The 17772-nt window shown below is 48.8% G+C and overlaps 1 protein-coding gene across 5 annotated transcripts in view; it reads right to left on the minus strand.

Annotated features, from left to right (window-relative positions):
• Positions 1 to 6632: 6632 nt before the first annotated feature.
• The window catches only part of PSTPIP1 (proline-serine-threonine phosphatase interacting protein 1), a 41681-nt gene continuing 30541 nt past the window's right edge, over positions 6633 to 17772 (minus strand). For 4 of the 5 annotated variants that reach the window (XM_066278306.1, XM_066278303.1, XM_066278302.1 and 1 more), the window contains 7 exons: positions 17355 to 17434; positions 16437 to 16535; positions 15340 to 15436; positions 14761 to 14851; positions 8156 to 8211; positions 7836 to 7969; positions 6633 to 6899 (listed from right to left, as the gene is read on the minus strand). In XM_066278306.1, the coding sequence (XP_066134403.1) occupies positions 6768 to 6899; positions 7836 to 7969; positions 8156 to 8211; positions 14761 to 14851; positions 15340 to 15436; positions 16437 to 16535; positions 17355 to 17434 (689 nt within the window). In that variant the 3' untranslated portion in view covers positions 6633 to 6767. Of the gene's footprint in view, positions 6900 to 7022; positions 7333 to 7835; positions 7970 to 8155; positions 8212 to 14760; positions 14852 to 15339; positions 15437 to 16436; positions 16536 to 17354; positions 17435 to 17772 lie in introns of those variants that run through there. The other variant, XM_066278305.1, reaches the window with a different exon arrangement.

Raw genomic sequence — 17772 nt, forward strand, 5'->3', positions numbered from 1 at the left:
GTCTTCATCACCCTGACACCCTGCCCACTCCTGTGCTTGTTCAGGGGGCAAAGAGCCAGCTGTTAAGTTGAATTAGCGAGCACTCTCCCATTGTGACAGCGTTTCCTACCCTCACCTTCATTTGGGAATTGCCTGGGAAACAGCATGTGATATCTGGGTACTTCCAGAGCTCAGTGGAGGCTGAGAACCCATGCTATTTCTTAGTGCCTTTGTTGCAAAATTACTTTTCTTTGGAAATAACTTCAGCCTTACAGAAGAGTTGAGTTTTAAGAATAAGAATTGTACTTTGAAAGTAGTACAACCATTATGGAGGAAAGTATGGTGGTTCCTCAAAAAACTGCAAATAGAACTACCTTATGACCCAGCAATCCCTCTACTGGGTATATACCCCAAAACCTCAGAAACATTGATACGTGAAGACACATGTAGCCCCATGTTCATTGCAGCACTGTTCACAGTGGCCAAGACATGGAAACAACCAAAAAGCCCTTCAATAGAAGACTGGATAAAGAAGATGTGGCACATATACACTATGGAATACTACTCAGCCATAAGAAATGATGACATCAGATCATTTACAGCAAAATGGTGGGATCTTGATAACATTATAAGGAGTGAAATAAGCAAATCAGAAAAAAACAAGAACTACATGATTCCATACATTGGTGGAACATAAAAATGAGACTAAGAGACATGGACAAGAGTGTGGTGGTTACCAAGGGTGGGGGGGGAGGGAGGACATGGGAGGGAGGGAGGGAGAGAGTTAGGGGGAGGGGGAGGGGCACAGAGAACTAGATAGAGGGTGACGGAGGACAATCTGACTTTGGGCGAGGGGTTTGCAACATAATTTGATGACAAAATAACCTAGACATGTTTTCTTTGAATATATGTACCCTGATTTATTAATGTCATCCCATTACCATTAATAAAAATTTATTAAAAAAAAAAAAAAAAGAATTGTACTTTGAAGGCTCGAATGGATATCCTTTTCTTAGACTCCCCTATTAATAGGCCATTTGGGTTCGTCAGTTGTGGTCTTGCCTGTACTCTCTCTTTTGCACACACATCATGGTGCTTTGTCCCCAGGACTTCAGTGGGTATTTCCTAAAACAGTCTCTGACAGCCACAGCACAGTTACCAATTTAGTACATTTAATGTGTCATCATTCGTGTTCCAGTTGGTCCCGTTCTGTCTGGGTCCAGTCCGCATTAGCTGTCACGTCTTGGCTCTTCTTCAGTCTGGAGCATTTCCATAGTTTCTGTCCCTCACAACAGAAGACCAGTGATTTTCAACCTTACTCCTTTCATGGCACTCATAAACTAGTCACTGAAATTCTGCAGCACACCTAAAACTATATTTTTGGCTGATCTGACATAAAAAAATAGGTATAATTTTGATTCATTAACACAGGACAGCTGTTGTTGTGTTGACTGTTGTCATTTCTTTTTTTTTATTAAGTGAGAGGTGAGGAGGTAAAGAGGTGAGAGAGACAGACCTGCATGTGCCCTGACAGGGATCCACCTGGCAAGCCCCCTACTGGGCTATGCTCTGCCCATCTAGGGCTACTGCTCCATTATTTTAGTGCCTGAAGAGAGGCCATGGAGCCATCCTCAGCACCTGGGGCCAGATTGCTCAAACCATTGGAACCATGGCTGCAGGAGGCAAAGAGAGAAGGGAGAGGGGGAGGGGTAGAGAAGCAGATGGTTTCTTCTGTGTGCCCTGACTGGGAATCCAACCTGGGACTTCAATACACTGGGCTGATACTCTACTGCTGAGCCAATGGCCAGGACTTATTTCTAATTTTTTTAAACAAGAGTAGTAGTACTTCTAAAAATGTATACTGCACAGGCCTGACCAGGAGGTGTCACAGTGGATAGAGTGTTGGACTGCGATGCAGAGTACCCAGGTTCGCCAGCTTGAGCATGGCGAGGTTGGCAGCTTGAGCGTGGGCTCATCTGGTTTGAGCACAGCTCACCATCTTGAACCCAAGATCACTGGCTTTAGCAAGGGGTCACTCTGCTGTAGCACCCTGGTCAAGGTACATATGAGAAAGCAATCAATGAACAACTATGGTGCCACAACGAAGAATTGATGCTTCTCATCTCTCTCTTCCTGTCCCTATCTGTCCCTCTCTCTGTCACAAAAAAAAAAAAAAAAGTGTGTGTGTGTGTGTACATGCAATGTACAGATATCTATATATCTATAAAGAGAAAAAGACCCACAGGTAAGCAAGTTTAAACATGGTGTGTACCCTTCCAGACTACAGTTCACCCCTAAGCAACACTGGTTTGAAGTGCATGGGTTCACTTACACACAGTTCATTTTTCTATATATATGTGGCTCCAGTTTCACATCCACAGATTCAGTGAACCATAATGGTGGTTAGGGGTCTGCAGATGTGGAGGTCTGACTCTATGCATTCTTCTAAGATTTTGTATCTGTGTGGCTTCCTGGAGCCAACCTCCCACAGATACCAGGGACTATAGTTAAGGTTTGGGGGAGGCAGAGTTATCTAGTTTTTGACTGGGTGGTAGGGTCTGTGCTTTTTTTTTTTTCTTTTTTTTTTCACGAGAGCGACCGAGAGAGGGACAGGTAGGGACAGACAGGAAGGAAGAGAGATGAGAAGCATCAGTTCTTCACTGCGGCATCTTAATTGTTCATTGATTTTTCACATGTGCCTTGACGGGGTGTGGGGGGAGATTGCACTAGAGCAGAGCAAGTGACCCCTTGCTAAAGCCAGCAATTTTGGGCTCAAGCCAGTGACCATGGGGTCATATCTATGATCCCACACTCAAGCCAGCGACCCCACTTTCAAGCTGGTGAGCCCATGCTCAAGACAGATGAGCCTGCGCTCAAGCTGGTGACCTCAGGGTTTTGAACCTGAGTCCTCTGCATCCCAGTCTGATGCTATCCACTGCGTCACCGCCTGATCAGGCTCCATATTGCTTCTTGATTGGCATGCTCACTTGCAATTTTTTCACCTCTGGATGGAATGAACATTACTGCAGGCGCTTAGAATACGCTATTGCACAGATAAACGTTAATAAAAAGTAAGGAATGTAAATTTGTGATTTCCACATTGGGAGGCTGCCCAGGCTCCCAGTTAGAGAGAATCCTGATTACAAGTGCCATTTTAACAATGAGTTCGCTGAACTCAACGAAAAATTGGGTATCGGTTCTGCCGAATTGGTACATCCCGGCTGAATCCCACCACTGCTGACAGGCATATAAAATTTTTAATAACTTATTGAGATGAAATTTACATGGCATAATATTAACCATTTTAAAGTGAATGGTTCGATGGCATTCAGCACATTCACAATGTGGTGCAGCCACCTCCCCATCTAATTTCAGTCTGTACAGGCGCTTTTTGCCCTCACTTAACTCATGATGAAACTGAGGTCCAGGGAAGCGGCCTTTCCTGAGACACAGAGCAGCCTGAGCGTGGACTTACGTCCTTGGGGGCTTTTCTGCTCCACCCTGTCCCTGAGCAGCCCTCTGTCAGGAAGAAGCTGTGGTGTTTATATGCCCAGTGACAGGCCAGCTCCAACTTAGCCTCTGACACTGTCTCCACGGCTGGAAGCACGGTCCATGCAACTGGTGCCCAGCAGCTGAGATTGTGACCTGGTGCAGAGGATGGAGAGAGCTGGAGAGGCAGCAAGTCTTAAATTTGTGTGTGTGTGTGTGTGCGCGCGTGCACACGTGCGTGTGTGTCTTCCCTGATATAGTGACCCAAGAGTTACTCTTCAGTTTAATTCTTTGGTTGCCCGAAAGAAGTGCAGGCTGTATCATGTAACACTTATTACCCCTCACCCCGGGGCCCACAGACACAGCTGGCACCTGTCAGAGATGATGGTAAATGTCTAGGCTCAAGTCTAAAATACGTTTGTACTGTAACGGAATGCTCAATCAAGTTGACAAGGTACTTTCAAAGAATAAAGAAAACACTGATTACTAACTGTCCTCTCTTCTCCTTCCTCTTGGCTGCTCATCCATGACCTGACCCTGTGGTCAGTCAGCTTGGCTGCCAGCCTTTTCTGGGCCCTAGCTCCCACTTCACCTGGGGTACCGGCCAGTCCTCAAGGCTAAGCCCAGAAATCGTTTCTCCTTCTTTCCCACTCGTCCCTCTTGTGCCTGACATCCTGTAGGTCACCAACTCCTGTTGATCTGCTTCCTTCATTCTTCCAGAATTTTCTCTAGCCACTTCCCAGACAAGCAGTGCCATCTCCATCTTCACCTGGTTTCCCTGACCCACTCCTGTCCCGCTCATGGTCTACCTCGTATCAGCAGGTATGATACGCCTTCTGAGGTCAGTGAACTCTTTGAGGACGCCCCATTTTCTTCACATCTTCAGTCAGCAAATACAATGTCTCTCACATGGAAGGCATGGGAATAGCTGACTGAGTTACTTCTGGGGCTGCCTGCCCAGTCTGGGGCTGCACTTCTGGTCTAGGTATTTCAGAGCCACGCCTTTGCTCACTGACGTCTTTCTCTCTCTCTCCAGGGAGGTGGAAGACCATGATTAGGTACATTTTTCCCTCCAAATAGACCTGCATATAAGCGTCAGATGGTCAGGGACAGGTGTGGACGTTTGGTCAGTTCTCTCACAGAACATGCTTTATGAGGGAAAGTGGCATTTCAGGGAGGATTTAAGCCTCAGTCTTATTTTGTTTCAGAGGTCCAGAGCCTTTTCCCACCCTCTCTGCCCCACACCCTCTGGTGAAAGCAGTGGGAGGTGACACTAGCAGAGGACTGAGCCCGTCTACAGCTCCAGAGCCTTGTTTTCAAAGTCCCACCAAGGGACTGCCTTGTGCCTGTGCACCTCTGCCTTACTCCAACCTGACTGCTCTGTGGACATGTGAGGTGCCCACCTCCTGAGGCTAGGTGAGAGGCCGTAGTCCAAAGACACTATCCCTTCTGCACACATCTGCTCAAGTGACAAAGGGGAGGGCACAAGATGGACACCTTCTGTAAATGCAGGAGCAGCCTCTTCACTACCTTCCTCACCTTCTTCCTGGGCAGAGATTGCTCAGAGGCCTTGTTTTTGCCCCTGTGGCCTCTGAAACTTGTCCAGGTGTGTGGCATGGTCCTCAGTGTGGCTGCCAGGTGAATGGCCATTCAGGCCAAGCCAGGTTCAGTGGGAGGCCACAGGTCCACTGCAGATTTCATGGGCATCATGAGCCCTTGTCACCAGAGATATTGAAGCCAACTAGGGTGCCCAGTGCCCAGTCTCCAGTAGTGGCAGGGATGGCACCAGGCAGCCAGTCAGATCAGCTCTTTCAGTCTCTTCTAGTTCTAGATCTTAGGACATCCAGTGATGACTCTCACTCGCTTCTCTGTGACACACACAAACCTCTCCCTGCCATCAGTGGGGTACCAGAAGCAGGCAGGAGTGGAACAGCGTCCCTGTTTCCATGTCACTGTCCAGAGCCTCATGCCTGCTCTGCGTGTCCTGTGTCATCATTAACTTTCAGGGCTGTCTGGTGCCCTCCACCAGCTCAAGAGTCCCTGGAGGTAACTCAAGGGGCTGAGGCTTTACTTATCTTGCTCCTGTAGGGGACAGGCCACGAAGGCTTATGAATAAACACACAAGTTGATTCACTGTCCCAGGGAAAGACAGTGTACAGGGGACAATAACATCCTAAGCAGTGTCTTTGAAGGTGTGTGCAGCGGAGGAGAACTACGTTTCCCATTCCACCCTACGGTCTCTCTGGCCCTGAGTTGGGGACGGCTGCTGGCCTATGGTGCTGGCTGTTTCGGGGCTACTGTGGGTGAGCCACCAGCTCCCATAGGCTCTCCCCACGTACTCCCAAAGCCTCTGGTGTGGGTGGAGCCCACCATGACTGGAGCAGGGCCTTAACAGGTCTTGGCCAACAGTAGAATTATGTTTTGGGGGCCTGAATCCAAAGAGAGAGAGGCCTGAGAGCATCCAGAACCAAACAGGAGCAGGGCCCCTCTGTGCCCCAGTCACCTGTATGACTCTGAGCCCCTGCCTGGGTAGGACTGGCCGTGTCTGAGAGGGAGCAACACGGGTAATAGTGGCTTCCCTGGGTCAGGAGGCAATGAGGATCACTTGACCTAGAAGCCCCTAAGCCAGTCTTCCCAATTCTCTACCATGGCCCCTTGATCTCCAGTAGGCCCATCTCCTGTTACCTGCCCCAGACTGAGCTCGGCTTGTCTCTAGAATGTTCCAGGCATTCCTGCTGCTCCCGGTGCTCACACACCTGCCTGGCCCTGATGATTTCTTCCTTGTGTCTTGTCTGCTGCTGCCTGTCAGATGCCCTGCTCCAGTCCCTCTGCTCCCAGGAAGCCTGGTTCCCCCATCCCAGCTCTCCTGAACCCCTCTGGCCCCTCCTCCCTGCTCCCTGACCCCCATAGTCTTCTCCCATTTGCCTGAGTGTGAATGTGCTTCCCTGGCCATCTGGGAGTTCCCAGGGACTGGGGCCAAGGCTCCCCTTCATGCCCAGCCAACAGTGGGACAGAGCCTGGCAGAGCCTCCCTGGAAGTGGGCAGCTCCACTCTTCTGTCAGACTTCTCCCCTGGCTCTTTTGCCTCCCCTGAATTGAGCACCAGGACACAGGGCAGAAGTGAGAGAGAAACAGACCCTTGCAGACCAAGGAGGAAGTGTGCACTCTTTTATTCCCTGCAGGAGAGAGTGCTGTGGGAGCAGCCAGCACTCATGGGCTTGGGGGCTGGCGTGGTCTTGGGACCCCAGCCTTGCTGGCCCCAAAGACAAGGCAGGTCCTGGTGGAGGCTGCTGCCCTTCCTCAGAGCTTCTCCAGATAGGAACCAGGGACAAAGCCACGCTGCCCATTCTGTTCCACTGTCCACCAGCCATCCTCTCCTTCCAGGATGACCTCCAGGATGTCTCCCGCAGAGATATTTAATTCGTCAGAATTCTTGATAATGGAATGAAAGTGCATCAAGCTGGCTGGCCCTGCTGGGGCATCTGGTTGGGCAGACCCCCCCCCCCCACGCCATAAATTGGAGCTTGTCTCCCAGGTGGGCTGAGTCTCCTGAGACATGCCCATCCTCCTGGGACTGCAGGACAAGGCCTCTGTCTGGGGGTGGGGGCCGCCCTTGGAGACAGGCTGTGGGACATGGGGCTCAGCCTTCTGTCTGCTGACTGCCCTGACTCCCTTGAACCCGGGCTTCTTCCCTGCTTCACCTGCATGCTGCTCCCCCCCTCCCAGCACACAGTGGCCTCAGCAAGTCAAGGGCCAGGGTGCTCACCCCAGCCTGTCACCAACATGCAATCCTTCTTCTGGCCTGTCACCTCGACCAGGGACAGCTTTCGGAATCAGTGCAGTCTGCCATGCAGCCCACCCAGCCCTGATGGGTGCTTGGCATCAGTCCAGATGGATATGGAACCTGGCTTTGCGTGCCTCACCCCAAAGCCAGGAGCTGTCTAGACTCTACAGGGATCTTGACACAGCTTCCCTGTGACTCCTTGACCCATCCTCTCACCATGGGCTTGGAAAATCAAACCTAGCACAGCTGAGGGACTTATTCTGGCCATTGGTTGTTCTTGGCACCCATGGCAGAACGTGACCCTTGGACCATTCTCTGCAGGTAGCCCAAGCTCCATCAGCCTTCCTGCACGTGTGCACCCATGTTGGCCTGGGCACCCCACATGTGTGAACAAATTTAGGGAGACAGGCCCTGGTACCCCAATTATCACATCCACTCAGCACACATCACAGAGTCCCTGCTAAGTGCTGGGTGGTGTTCTAGGGGCAGACACCCCAAACACACGCATAGTGCATGTGCCTACGTGTGAACACACACTTGGGCATTTCTGTGCCCTCCCAAGAAGAAGAGGGCAAGGGCCTCACCTGAGCTCTGTAGTCATAGATCGCCCTGTAGTCCTGGGTTGGCAGGGTCAGGGGTCCTGGTGCCTCGTGCACTGTGACAGCGGCGTTGACAACCTCATTATGATTGGGAGTGGGAGCCAGAGTGTCTGTGGAGGCTGAGAGCACAGTGAGGCCTGGAGACCACCCTTTCATAGGACAGACATTGGTCCCTGCAGGCCCCCTGTATGGAGCATCCCCAGATGCTTATCCTTTCTCCTCCCAGCAGTTGAAGGGCCCATCTGTGCATGTACAAATTCCTTCAGCCTATGGTCACCATTGTTGGAGGCCTCACACCCAGTTACCTGCAGAGGCTGCCAGCGGTGTGCCTTTGGGACTTCCATGCAGCAGTCCAGAGAACCTGAGGACAGGGGAGAAAGCAAGTAGGTCCTGCAGGGAGGGAATGAGGCAGGGGACACTCAGCTCTCATGCTGGAGCTGCCCCCAGCCTCTAGGCACAGGTGTGATTTATGGGGTGCCCCTCAGGCATAAGGGTTCCCCAATGGTCCCAGTGGCCCTCCCCCTCACACTCAATGCCTGCTTAGTCCCTCACATTCTAACCCAGTGGTTCTCAAACTTTTTGAAGTTGGGGGCATATTTAAAATCTTACAAATAATTGTAGGCGCACTATATACAAATTTCTGAGAAATATGTTATAATAATTCAAATATTAAAAAAACTGTCCAAGTGAGCTTTTATGGTAATTAAACAAAATAAATATGACAAAATTAAATTTATTCTGACATTAAAAAATATTTTATGTCATATTTTTTGTTATGCTTTTTAGAATTTGTAAAAAAGAGGGGTTAAAAAATAAAAAACTGACAAAAATTATCTTTTTATATATATAGATACATTCTTAGTAAGATTTAGTAAATTTGGCAGGTCCCAGTGTGAACGTGTTAAGTTTTTTCATTCTTGTGTTTATGAGAAGCATGAGCCTGTATGTCCTAGAGATTTCTTCAATGTTTGGGCATATATTTAAAATGCAAACTCTCATTTCCTCTTCAATACATTGAAGAATTTTTCTCTTTTTACTCTTAATTGTGTTGAGGGTAGAAAATCCTAATTCACATAAACAGGATGTTGAAAATTGTAGTAAAATGGTCAAAGCTTTTTTAGATATTGCCACATATTCTTCTTTCACAGAAATCCAAAAGACTTCAAGAGACAATTCCTTATGTCTAATCATCAATCCAAAACCCCCACCATACATATCATCTTAACTTTACACCAAACAAATGATAGAAGAAACTTGCCTCCAGTCTTTCTGGGGAACATGGGGGGTAGTGTAAACAATCCAGCACCACAGCTTAACAGCCTTTTGCAACCTAATCAGGCAACTGAGGTGGGGGGTTGGGCAGACTGTCAGCTTACAGCTAATTCCCCACACCTCTGTCCCCCCAAAATCTAAACTTTAAAAACCCTGTTGGTTTTTTGGTCCCCAACAGGCACACATTTCTCTGGAATACCACAGGGCGCACCTGGAAATCTTCTAGGCAAATCTTCAAGGACCCCTGGCCCCAGCAGGTCCTTGCTCCAGCCTCCTCTGAATGCGACCAGAGGCTAGCCCACTCACGCCTACTGGGTTCGTCACCTGCATGGGCCCAGGCAGTCTGACTCCCTAGGGACCCCTGATCTGGCCCACCCTGCCACTCCTCAAACACATGAAGCAGTATCCACTGCACAGTGGGTTCCAAGAGGCAGTGCTGGGCTAACTCACCCCTCCCCTTGTGTCTTGTGTACAGCTGGCTCTGGCCTGGACTGAGCTGGAGTCATGAAAGTTCATTGAATTGAAAAACAAACAATTACAAAACAAAAAGACCGAACACACAAAAGCTAGCCACTGGGGCCAACCCATGAAGCCAATAGTGCTGAAAGCTAAATAAGTAGAGGCTGATATTGCTTACCTGCCTCAGGAAAGCTGCCCAGTGGGGCCAAGCGTTGAAAGAACTGAGGTGCAAGGCATTGCCATTGTATAAGAGAGGGGATGCAAAGTGTATAGCAGGGACTGGGCAGGGGAGGCACCCCCACCCCCACCTGTCACACATGACAAGGCCTTTCTAACACAGGTTGTACACGTACACCTCCTGCAGCACATTCCTGCACCTTGGGCCATCTGGGCAGTGGCTGGGAGGAGCAGAGCTTGTTGAAGCTGATGTGTGTCTGCCTCACTGCCCTGCTTCCCCAGAGCTGTCTACACTTGTGATTCTTAACTCCTCCCTCACCTACTTCCCAGCAACTGCCCCTGCCCCTCCCCACCCTGCCTGCTCGCTGGCTGCCCCAGACAGGGGCCCTTCCCACCTCCTCCCTCTTCTTCACTCAGTGGGACCTCTCTCTCTCTTATCCTCATGGGGCACTCCTTTCTGTTCTTCCTTTTTTTATTTTTAGTTATTTTTTAATTACAGTTAACATAGGATATTAGTTTTAGCTGTACAACCTAGTGATTAGACATTTATAATTCCTTATGAAGGGATGACCCTGATGAGTCTAGAACCCGACTGGCACCATGCATAGTTATGACAATATTATTGACTGTATTCCCTATGCTGTACTTTGCATGCCCATGACTGATTTTTATGACTGACAATTTGTACTTCTTATTCCATTCACCTTTTTCACTCACCCTGCTCCCATCAGGCAACCATCAGTTTGTTCTCTGTAGCTATGAGTCAGTTTCTGTGTCGTTGTTGTTCATTAGCTTCCACATGTAAGTGAAATTATATGGTACTTGTCTTTCTCTGACTTATTTCATATAGCACAATACCCTCTAGATCAGGCGTCCCCAAACTACGGCCTGCGGGCCACATGCAGCCCCCTGAGGCCATTTATCCGGCCCCCGCCGCACTTCCAGAAGGGGCACCTCTTTCATTGGTGGTCAGTGAGAGGAGCACTGTATGTGGCGGCCCTCCAACGGTCTGAGGGACAGTGAATTGACCCCCTGCTCTAGATCCATCCATGTTGTCACACATAGCAAGATTTCATTCTTATTTATGGCTGAGTAATATTCCATTATATATATACCACATTTTTTTTAGCCACTCATACATTTATGGGAACTTGGTTTACTTCTATATCTTGGTTATTGTAAATAATGCTGCAGTGAGCATAGGGGTGCCTATATCTTTCTGAATTAGTGTTTTCGGTTTCTTGAGATAAATACAGGGGTCCTCGGGTTACCATAGTCTTGACACATGACGTTTTGAGTTTACGATGCTTATGCCCATAAAAACTTAAAAAAAATTGAGGAGTGTTTCGGTTTATGCCATTAGCATCATACTTATGGACTACGTGGGTGAATTAGTTTGGTTGCATGCAGTGGAAGAAGACGCAGTAACATGGTATATGAGTGAGGGAGTTGACATCCCCCAGTAAGCTTACCTATGCCATTTTGGATTGTTAAATGCACAAGTGTTCCATTTATGTTGCTTTGTTTGGCAATTTTGTGGCCCTTATCATGGCTCTTAAATGAAAGTTAGAGTCTTCAGATAGTAGTGCTTCGAAGAAGAGAAAAGCCATCATGATGGAAGTGAAATTAGACATTGTAAAGAGATCAGAAAAAGCAGAATCAGCTGAGGACGTTATTCAGCTGGAGAAGCAGCTGATTGAAAAGGAAGAGATAGAAACCCCAGAACCAAAGAGATTTACTACCAAGTATTTGGCAGAAGATTGTTCTAAGATAAAAGATGGGTTAGCAAAATTTCAGCCTGAGAACCCCAGTGATGACAGATTCAGTAAGGTCTACAGAGCTCTTATGGATGCCTTTCAAAGCTATAAGCAGATTTTGGAAGAGGAGAAGTCATCAACCTTCCGGACTAGCCTGGAACAATTCTTTCAGAAAGTAGAGAAGCCTGCAACAGATGCTGTATCCTCTACATCAGCTGTTTCTCGAGATGAAACACCTGTAGTGCAGGTAGAATCATCTCCGGCATCTCCTGCATGTTCCTAGGCAATCCTGATTCACCTGACCCAGTATCTCCAGCACCTTCTGCAGGTTCTCCTGCCTTTCCAGCTCCCTCCTCCCAATAAGTCACTCTCTCCCACCTTCCAATGCCCCTTCCAGTGTGCAAGCCAACCACAGGAATAAAGGTAAGGAATTTTTTACACTTATTTTTTGTCATTTTTTCTGTTACTACAGTACAGACAGTATTTCCTTTTTCTGTGGCTTCGTTGTGTTTTTATGTTCTAGATTATGATTTTACAACTGTGTTAGGATAGGTAAGTGCCTTAGGCTAGGGTGTGTTTCAACTTCACCTAAATTTGGGTTATGTCACTGTCGTTGGAACGGAACTGTGTCATAACCAAAAGACCCTCTGTACCCAGAAGTGTAATTCCTGGGCCATATGATAGTTCTATTTTTAGTTGTTTGAGGACACTCTATACTGTTTTCCACAGTGGCTGCATCAATCTGCAAACTCACCAACAATGCACAAGGGTTCCCTTTTCTCTACATCCTCGCCAACATTTGTTGGTTTATTGATAGCCATTCTGATAGGTGTGAAGTGACAACTCATTGTGGTTTTAATTTTCATTTCTCTGATGATTAATGACTTTGAGCATCTTTTTGCATGTTTGTTGACCATCTGTATGTCCTTTTTGGAGAAATGTATATATTTGTTCACTGCCCATTTTTTAATCTGATTGTATTTCTGAAGTTGAGCTGTATGAGTTCTTTATATATTTTAGATATTGACCCCTTATTGGATGTATCATTTACAGATATCTTCTTCCATTCAAAAGGTTGTCTTTTCCTTTAATTGATGGTTTTATTTATGATACAAAAGCTTTTAAGTTTGATGTCATTTCATTTGTATATTTTTGTTTCTGTTTCCCTTGCTCTATGAAAATATTCAAAAAAATATTGCTAAGACCAATGTCAGAGTTTACTGCCTATGTTTTCTTTTAGGAGTTTTATGGTTTCAGGTCTTACATTTAAGTTTTTAATCTATTTTGATTTTATTCATGTACATGTTGTGAGAAAGTGGTCCAGTTTTATTTTTTGCATGTATCCAGTTTCCCAACACCATTTATTGAATAGACTGTCTTTACCTTTTTACTTTTAATCTTGCCTCCTTTTTAAATTGACTATAAAAGTGTGGGTTCATTTCTGGGCTCTCTATTCTGTTCCATTGATCTATATGTCTGTTCTTATGCCAGTACCAGGCTGTTTCGATTACTATGGCCTTGTAATATAGTTTGATATCAGGTAGTGTGATTCCTCCAACTCTGTTCTTCTTTCTCAAGATTGCTGAAGCTATCTGAGGTCTTTTGTGGTTCCACAATAATTTTTTTATTGTTCTAGTTCTGTGAAAAAAACCATTGAGATTTTGATAAGAATTGCATTGAATCTGTAGATTGCTTTGGGTAGTGTGAACATTTTAACAATGTTAATTCTTCCAATCCATAAACACAGTATATGCTTTCATTTTTGTATCTCCTTCAGTTTCTTTCTTCAATGTCTTACAGTTTTCTGAGTACAGGTTCCCTTGGTTAAATTTATTCCTGGGTATTTTATTCATTTTGATGCAATTGTATATGGATTTGTTTTCTTAATTTCTCTTTCATTATTGGTGTACAAAAATGCAACCAATTTCTGAATATTAATTTTGTATCCTGCTACTTCACTGAATTCATTTGTTCTAACAGTTCTTTGGGGAGGGATGTAATCTTTAGGGCTATCTCTCTATACATACAATATCATGTAATCTTCAAATGACAGTTTTACTTCTTATTTTCCAGTTTGGATGCTTTTCATGTATATTTCTTGTCTGAGTTTTGTGGCTGGGACTTCCAACACCACACTCAATAAGAGCTGTGAGTAGGCACCCTTGTCTTGTTTTCTTTCTCTTCTTTCTTGGCACCTGTCCCAAGTGAGATCTTCCATCCAGTTTTTTAAATGACCACCTGTGGTGGGTTGCAGGTGCTCATTGGGGATGCAAGGAGGTTTGAGCCTCTAGGATTTTGGTAATATTGTGAGAGTATGAATGTCCTTTTCCTGGGAGTCACTGCTTTCTCAGGGTTCTCAGAGGCGTGTGCTGTGCTCCCTGTTCTGAGCTGTAGGGGTTCTCATAAACCTCTGCTTCCTGGAGGTGTTTTGCAAGGAGGTCCTAGGGGCTCCTGAGGTCTCGGAAATGAGCAGTCCTTAGAGGGCTGAAAGTTCCATTGAACCCCTGCCCCATTTCCCTTGTATACCCCCTAAAGGCAGAGCCTTTTCTGAACAAGGTTGGATTGAGAGAGGAGATCATGGGTGCCCCAGGGTGGGGCACAGGCACCATGTGAAACCCTAGAGGCCCACAGACAGGGGATATGGGACCCTCTAGGACCTGGCTGCTGGGGACACAACCAGGACAGGCTGAGGTGCTCCTAACTGCCTGTCACCATCATCACTCAAGGTCGCAAGCAGGAGGGTCCTTTGGTTCTGAGTCTGACCCCAAAACTCATGGATGCTGGACCTAAAGAAGGTGAGAGACTTGTGTGGCTGACACACAGAGGCATGACACCGGGATCCTACCACAGCAAGGCCAGGGGAGGGCTCCTGGAGTATGGCGGGGGCCTGCTCCTATGTCCTGATCCTGTACCAGCAGGGGAGTGTCACCACTGCAGCCTGACAGTCCAGGGCACTACCCAGGCTTTCAGCAGGGTCCAAGAGGCAAGGAAGCCAGCCAGGGGCCACCCTGGAGGTCTCGGCATTCACTAATAAATAATTGGGATGTGACTTATTTTTTAATGCCTGGGTCCCTGGGGCTGAGGGTTTCATGAGGCCAGGTTGAGCCTGTCTTTTCCCCAAAGAGTACCCAGCACCAGGCACATAGTAGATGCTCAATAAATGCATGTGAAACAGCCATGACAGGAGGACAGGCTGGACCTGCTTCTTGCACAACCCCTTCTCCGCAACCCAGTGGGTGTCTTACTTTTTTATCATGCCACAGGATGGTTCTTTGCCAGGGCTGCCTGATGATAGGGTGACCTTCTGATCGTAGTAGTTCTGGTAAGGCACCGGAGCTGCAGGTAGCAAGCATAAGGCCTGGAGTGGCTGAGGGCAGGGCAGGACGGACCTCTGCCACCTGACACCCTAAGCTGTTCCCATCCAGAGATAAGAACTGGGGCCCCCCATTCCCATCCTGGCCCTGGTCCACCCTGTACTTGGGGAGCAGGCCTCTCTTCCATGAGAGGCCCCACTGTGGGCACCACTGAGACCAAATATTCTGGGCTCATAAAGTGAGGCCAAACAATGGGTGGGGGCCCTGAGGAGGCTCTCTGCCTCCACTCCCCTTCTGAGCATTACAGTGTTACTAAGCTCCACCTTCTGCTTCAGGGGACCATACTACCCTTGACCCCTCGTTGGGATCTGGCTACATCTCCACCCAGAAAAGACCTGTGAGCCATCCTAGCCCTGTCCTGGCATTGCGACTCAGAGAACTAAGGCCAGGCCTCCTAGGGACAGACTGGCCTGGCCCCGGAGGTGGTGTTGCCTGTGGGCCAGGCCTCACCTGGGGGCTCAGTGCCTGTGCTCTTGGCCTTGATAAAGCTGCTGATGTCGGCCTCCACACTGCAGTCTTCCAGTGTCACCCGTACCATTTCGTAGAGCTGGGGGATGAGGGTGGGAAGAGCCGAGGCTGAGGGGCCAGGCCTCGCCTCAGTGCCCACCCTATTGAAGCCTCATCTCTCTGTGGCTCTGAGCTCTAGCCAGGGGCTTCCACCACACCAGCCTCCTCACAGACCATGTGTGCATAGCTCAGTGCCTGTACTAGGGGGTAGTAGGAACTGTTCCAGGACTGCCTGAGGGATCAGCACCTGGCTGACAGCACCTGCTGGTTCCCAAGCACCTCTTATGCACAAGGTCCAATGCAAGGGACTTAATTCACTCCTGTCCCCTGAGGTAGACACTATTGTTCCAGCATGACAGGATCCAGAGCCCACCCCCCTCCCTCTGCCGTAAGGAGGCCACCAGGTGGGCTCAAGTCATTTGGGTGGGGGACCCAAAACCCCACAGCCCATGGGCAGAGGACCAGGCAAAGAATGGCAGTGAACATCAGGGAGTCCGGGCTGCCTTGAGAGAGCTCATGGCTCTGAGGTGGAGAAGGAATGTTCCCTCCCTGCTGGGCGGGACACACCCCAACCATCCAGCATGTAAAGCTAGTTTAGTAAAAGTACCAGGACACCCAGGAGATGTCTGGGAGACAGAGGAAGGTCTTGACCTCAGCTCCTACAAATGGTAGGCCTGGAGCAAAGTGGCCCAAGGTCCTTCAGCCTCCCTTCAGACCTCTGAGGGGCTGTGTCCACCTATCCTCCTGACCCAGGCAGGTGTAGCACATAGTTAGAGAGCAAAGCCAGATCTTGGGATAAGGGTATGCATAGAGGCAGATGCCAGGGTAACCAAAAAAGTAGTCTTCTGGGCAGAGAAGCCATATATCATGTGTGATACTGAGCTCCCTGTACTTGGGGCCCTGGGGTCAGAGGCTAAGGCCTGAGATGTTGTTGACAGACTCAGATGGACCTGGGCAGGCTGTTGCTCAGAGCTGCCCTTTTGAGATTCACTCTCCACTCCTCAGTTTACTCCCTACCCTCCCCCACCTTTGGTTCCCACCTCATCATCCTTGACGCACTGCATGGAAAGCTGGTTGCAGTGCACCCACAGGGCATTCCGGAGGATGGTCAGCCTGTCAAACTCTTGCAGCTGGAAGGCCTGGGTTGTGGTGGGGAGGGAGATGAGGAATGAGAAGAGCTGCAGAGCCAGGCCGGGTGAGCCCTCTCACAGCTCAGTGGGGGCTGACGAGCCAGACCCGCTGCTAAAAGCCAAGTCTAAAGGGGACCCTTGCTGGGGACTGTACTCCTACACCTGTGCCAGCACCTAAGGCTTCTGAGATGGAGGTTGAGTGGCTTGAGGGGTTCCTGTCTCCACCCTCCTCTTCAGACCCCATCACACACTGGAAAGGCCCTAGGCGGGCTTTGTGAGAGCAGCAGTCCTGAGGCCTGTCTCCCAGGTCCTGTGCACCAGCAGGGCCCAGAAAAGCTATGGGTTTTTTCTGAGCCTCAGTTTTGGCTTCAACAAAAAGGAGTAATGGAGGCTTGACCTGTGGTGGCGCAGTGGATAAAGCGTCGACCTGGAAATGCTGAGGTTGCGGGTTCGAAACCCTGGGCTTGCCTGGTCAAGGCACATATGGGAGTGGATGCTTCCAGCTCCTCCCCCCTTCTCTCTCTCTCTCTCTCTCTCTCTGTGTGTGTGTGTCTTTCCCCTCCTCTCTAAAATGAATGAATAAAAAATTTTTTTTTTAAAAAAAGGAGTAATGGATACCTCCCTGAAACAAAGGGGCCCAGGGCACAAAGCCAGATAGGCAGCTTCCTGGGGGCAGGGACCCAGTGTAGGACTCAGGAGTGAGTGTGTGAATAGACAGAGAAAGAGATGAGGCCTCCCTTTCCCCCATTGCCTTATCCCCCTATGACACGGGGAATAAATGTCTTTTCTGTTTGGCAGCTGGGGTAACTGAGGCCCGGGGTCACTTACCTCACAGGTGGTCTGGTGCTCCTGCTCCCACTCGGCCCGCACCTTCTCCAGCTGCTCAATGTTCTGCTTGTACACTCGCTCTAGAGCACAGGGGCCTCAGGGAGGTCAGCAGCCTAGACACCGCTTCCGCTGCCCACTCCTTCGCTCCTGCATTGCCCCACTCAGAGTGTCCTCTCCCCCAGAGTCCTGCTCTGGACCCTGGCTGCTGGTAGCTTGTCTGGACACTTGTCAGAGCCACCCACTGTGGTGCTGCTCCCTTTAGGGTAACTCTTACCTCCCTGCTGTGCTCTGAGTTGCCCGAGTCTGGAGCAGAGCCCGTCTACCCAAGGTCAGGGTCCAGGCCTCTTGCCATCCCTGGGTCCCACCCTCTAACTTTCCAGATGAGAAACTGAGGGCAGCACTGAAGGAGGGGTAGAGG

Source organism: Saccopteryx bilineata, chromosome 4, assembly GCF_036850765.1.
Source record: "Saccopteryx bilineata isolate mSacBil1 chromosome 4, mSacBil1_pri_phased_curated, whole genome shotgun sequence".
NCBI lineage: Eukaryota > Metazoa > Chordata > Mammalia > Chiroptera > Emballonuridae > Saccopteryx > Saccopteryx bilineata.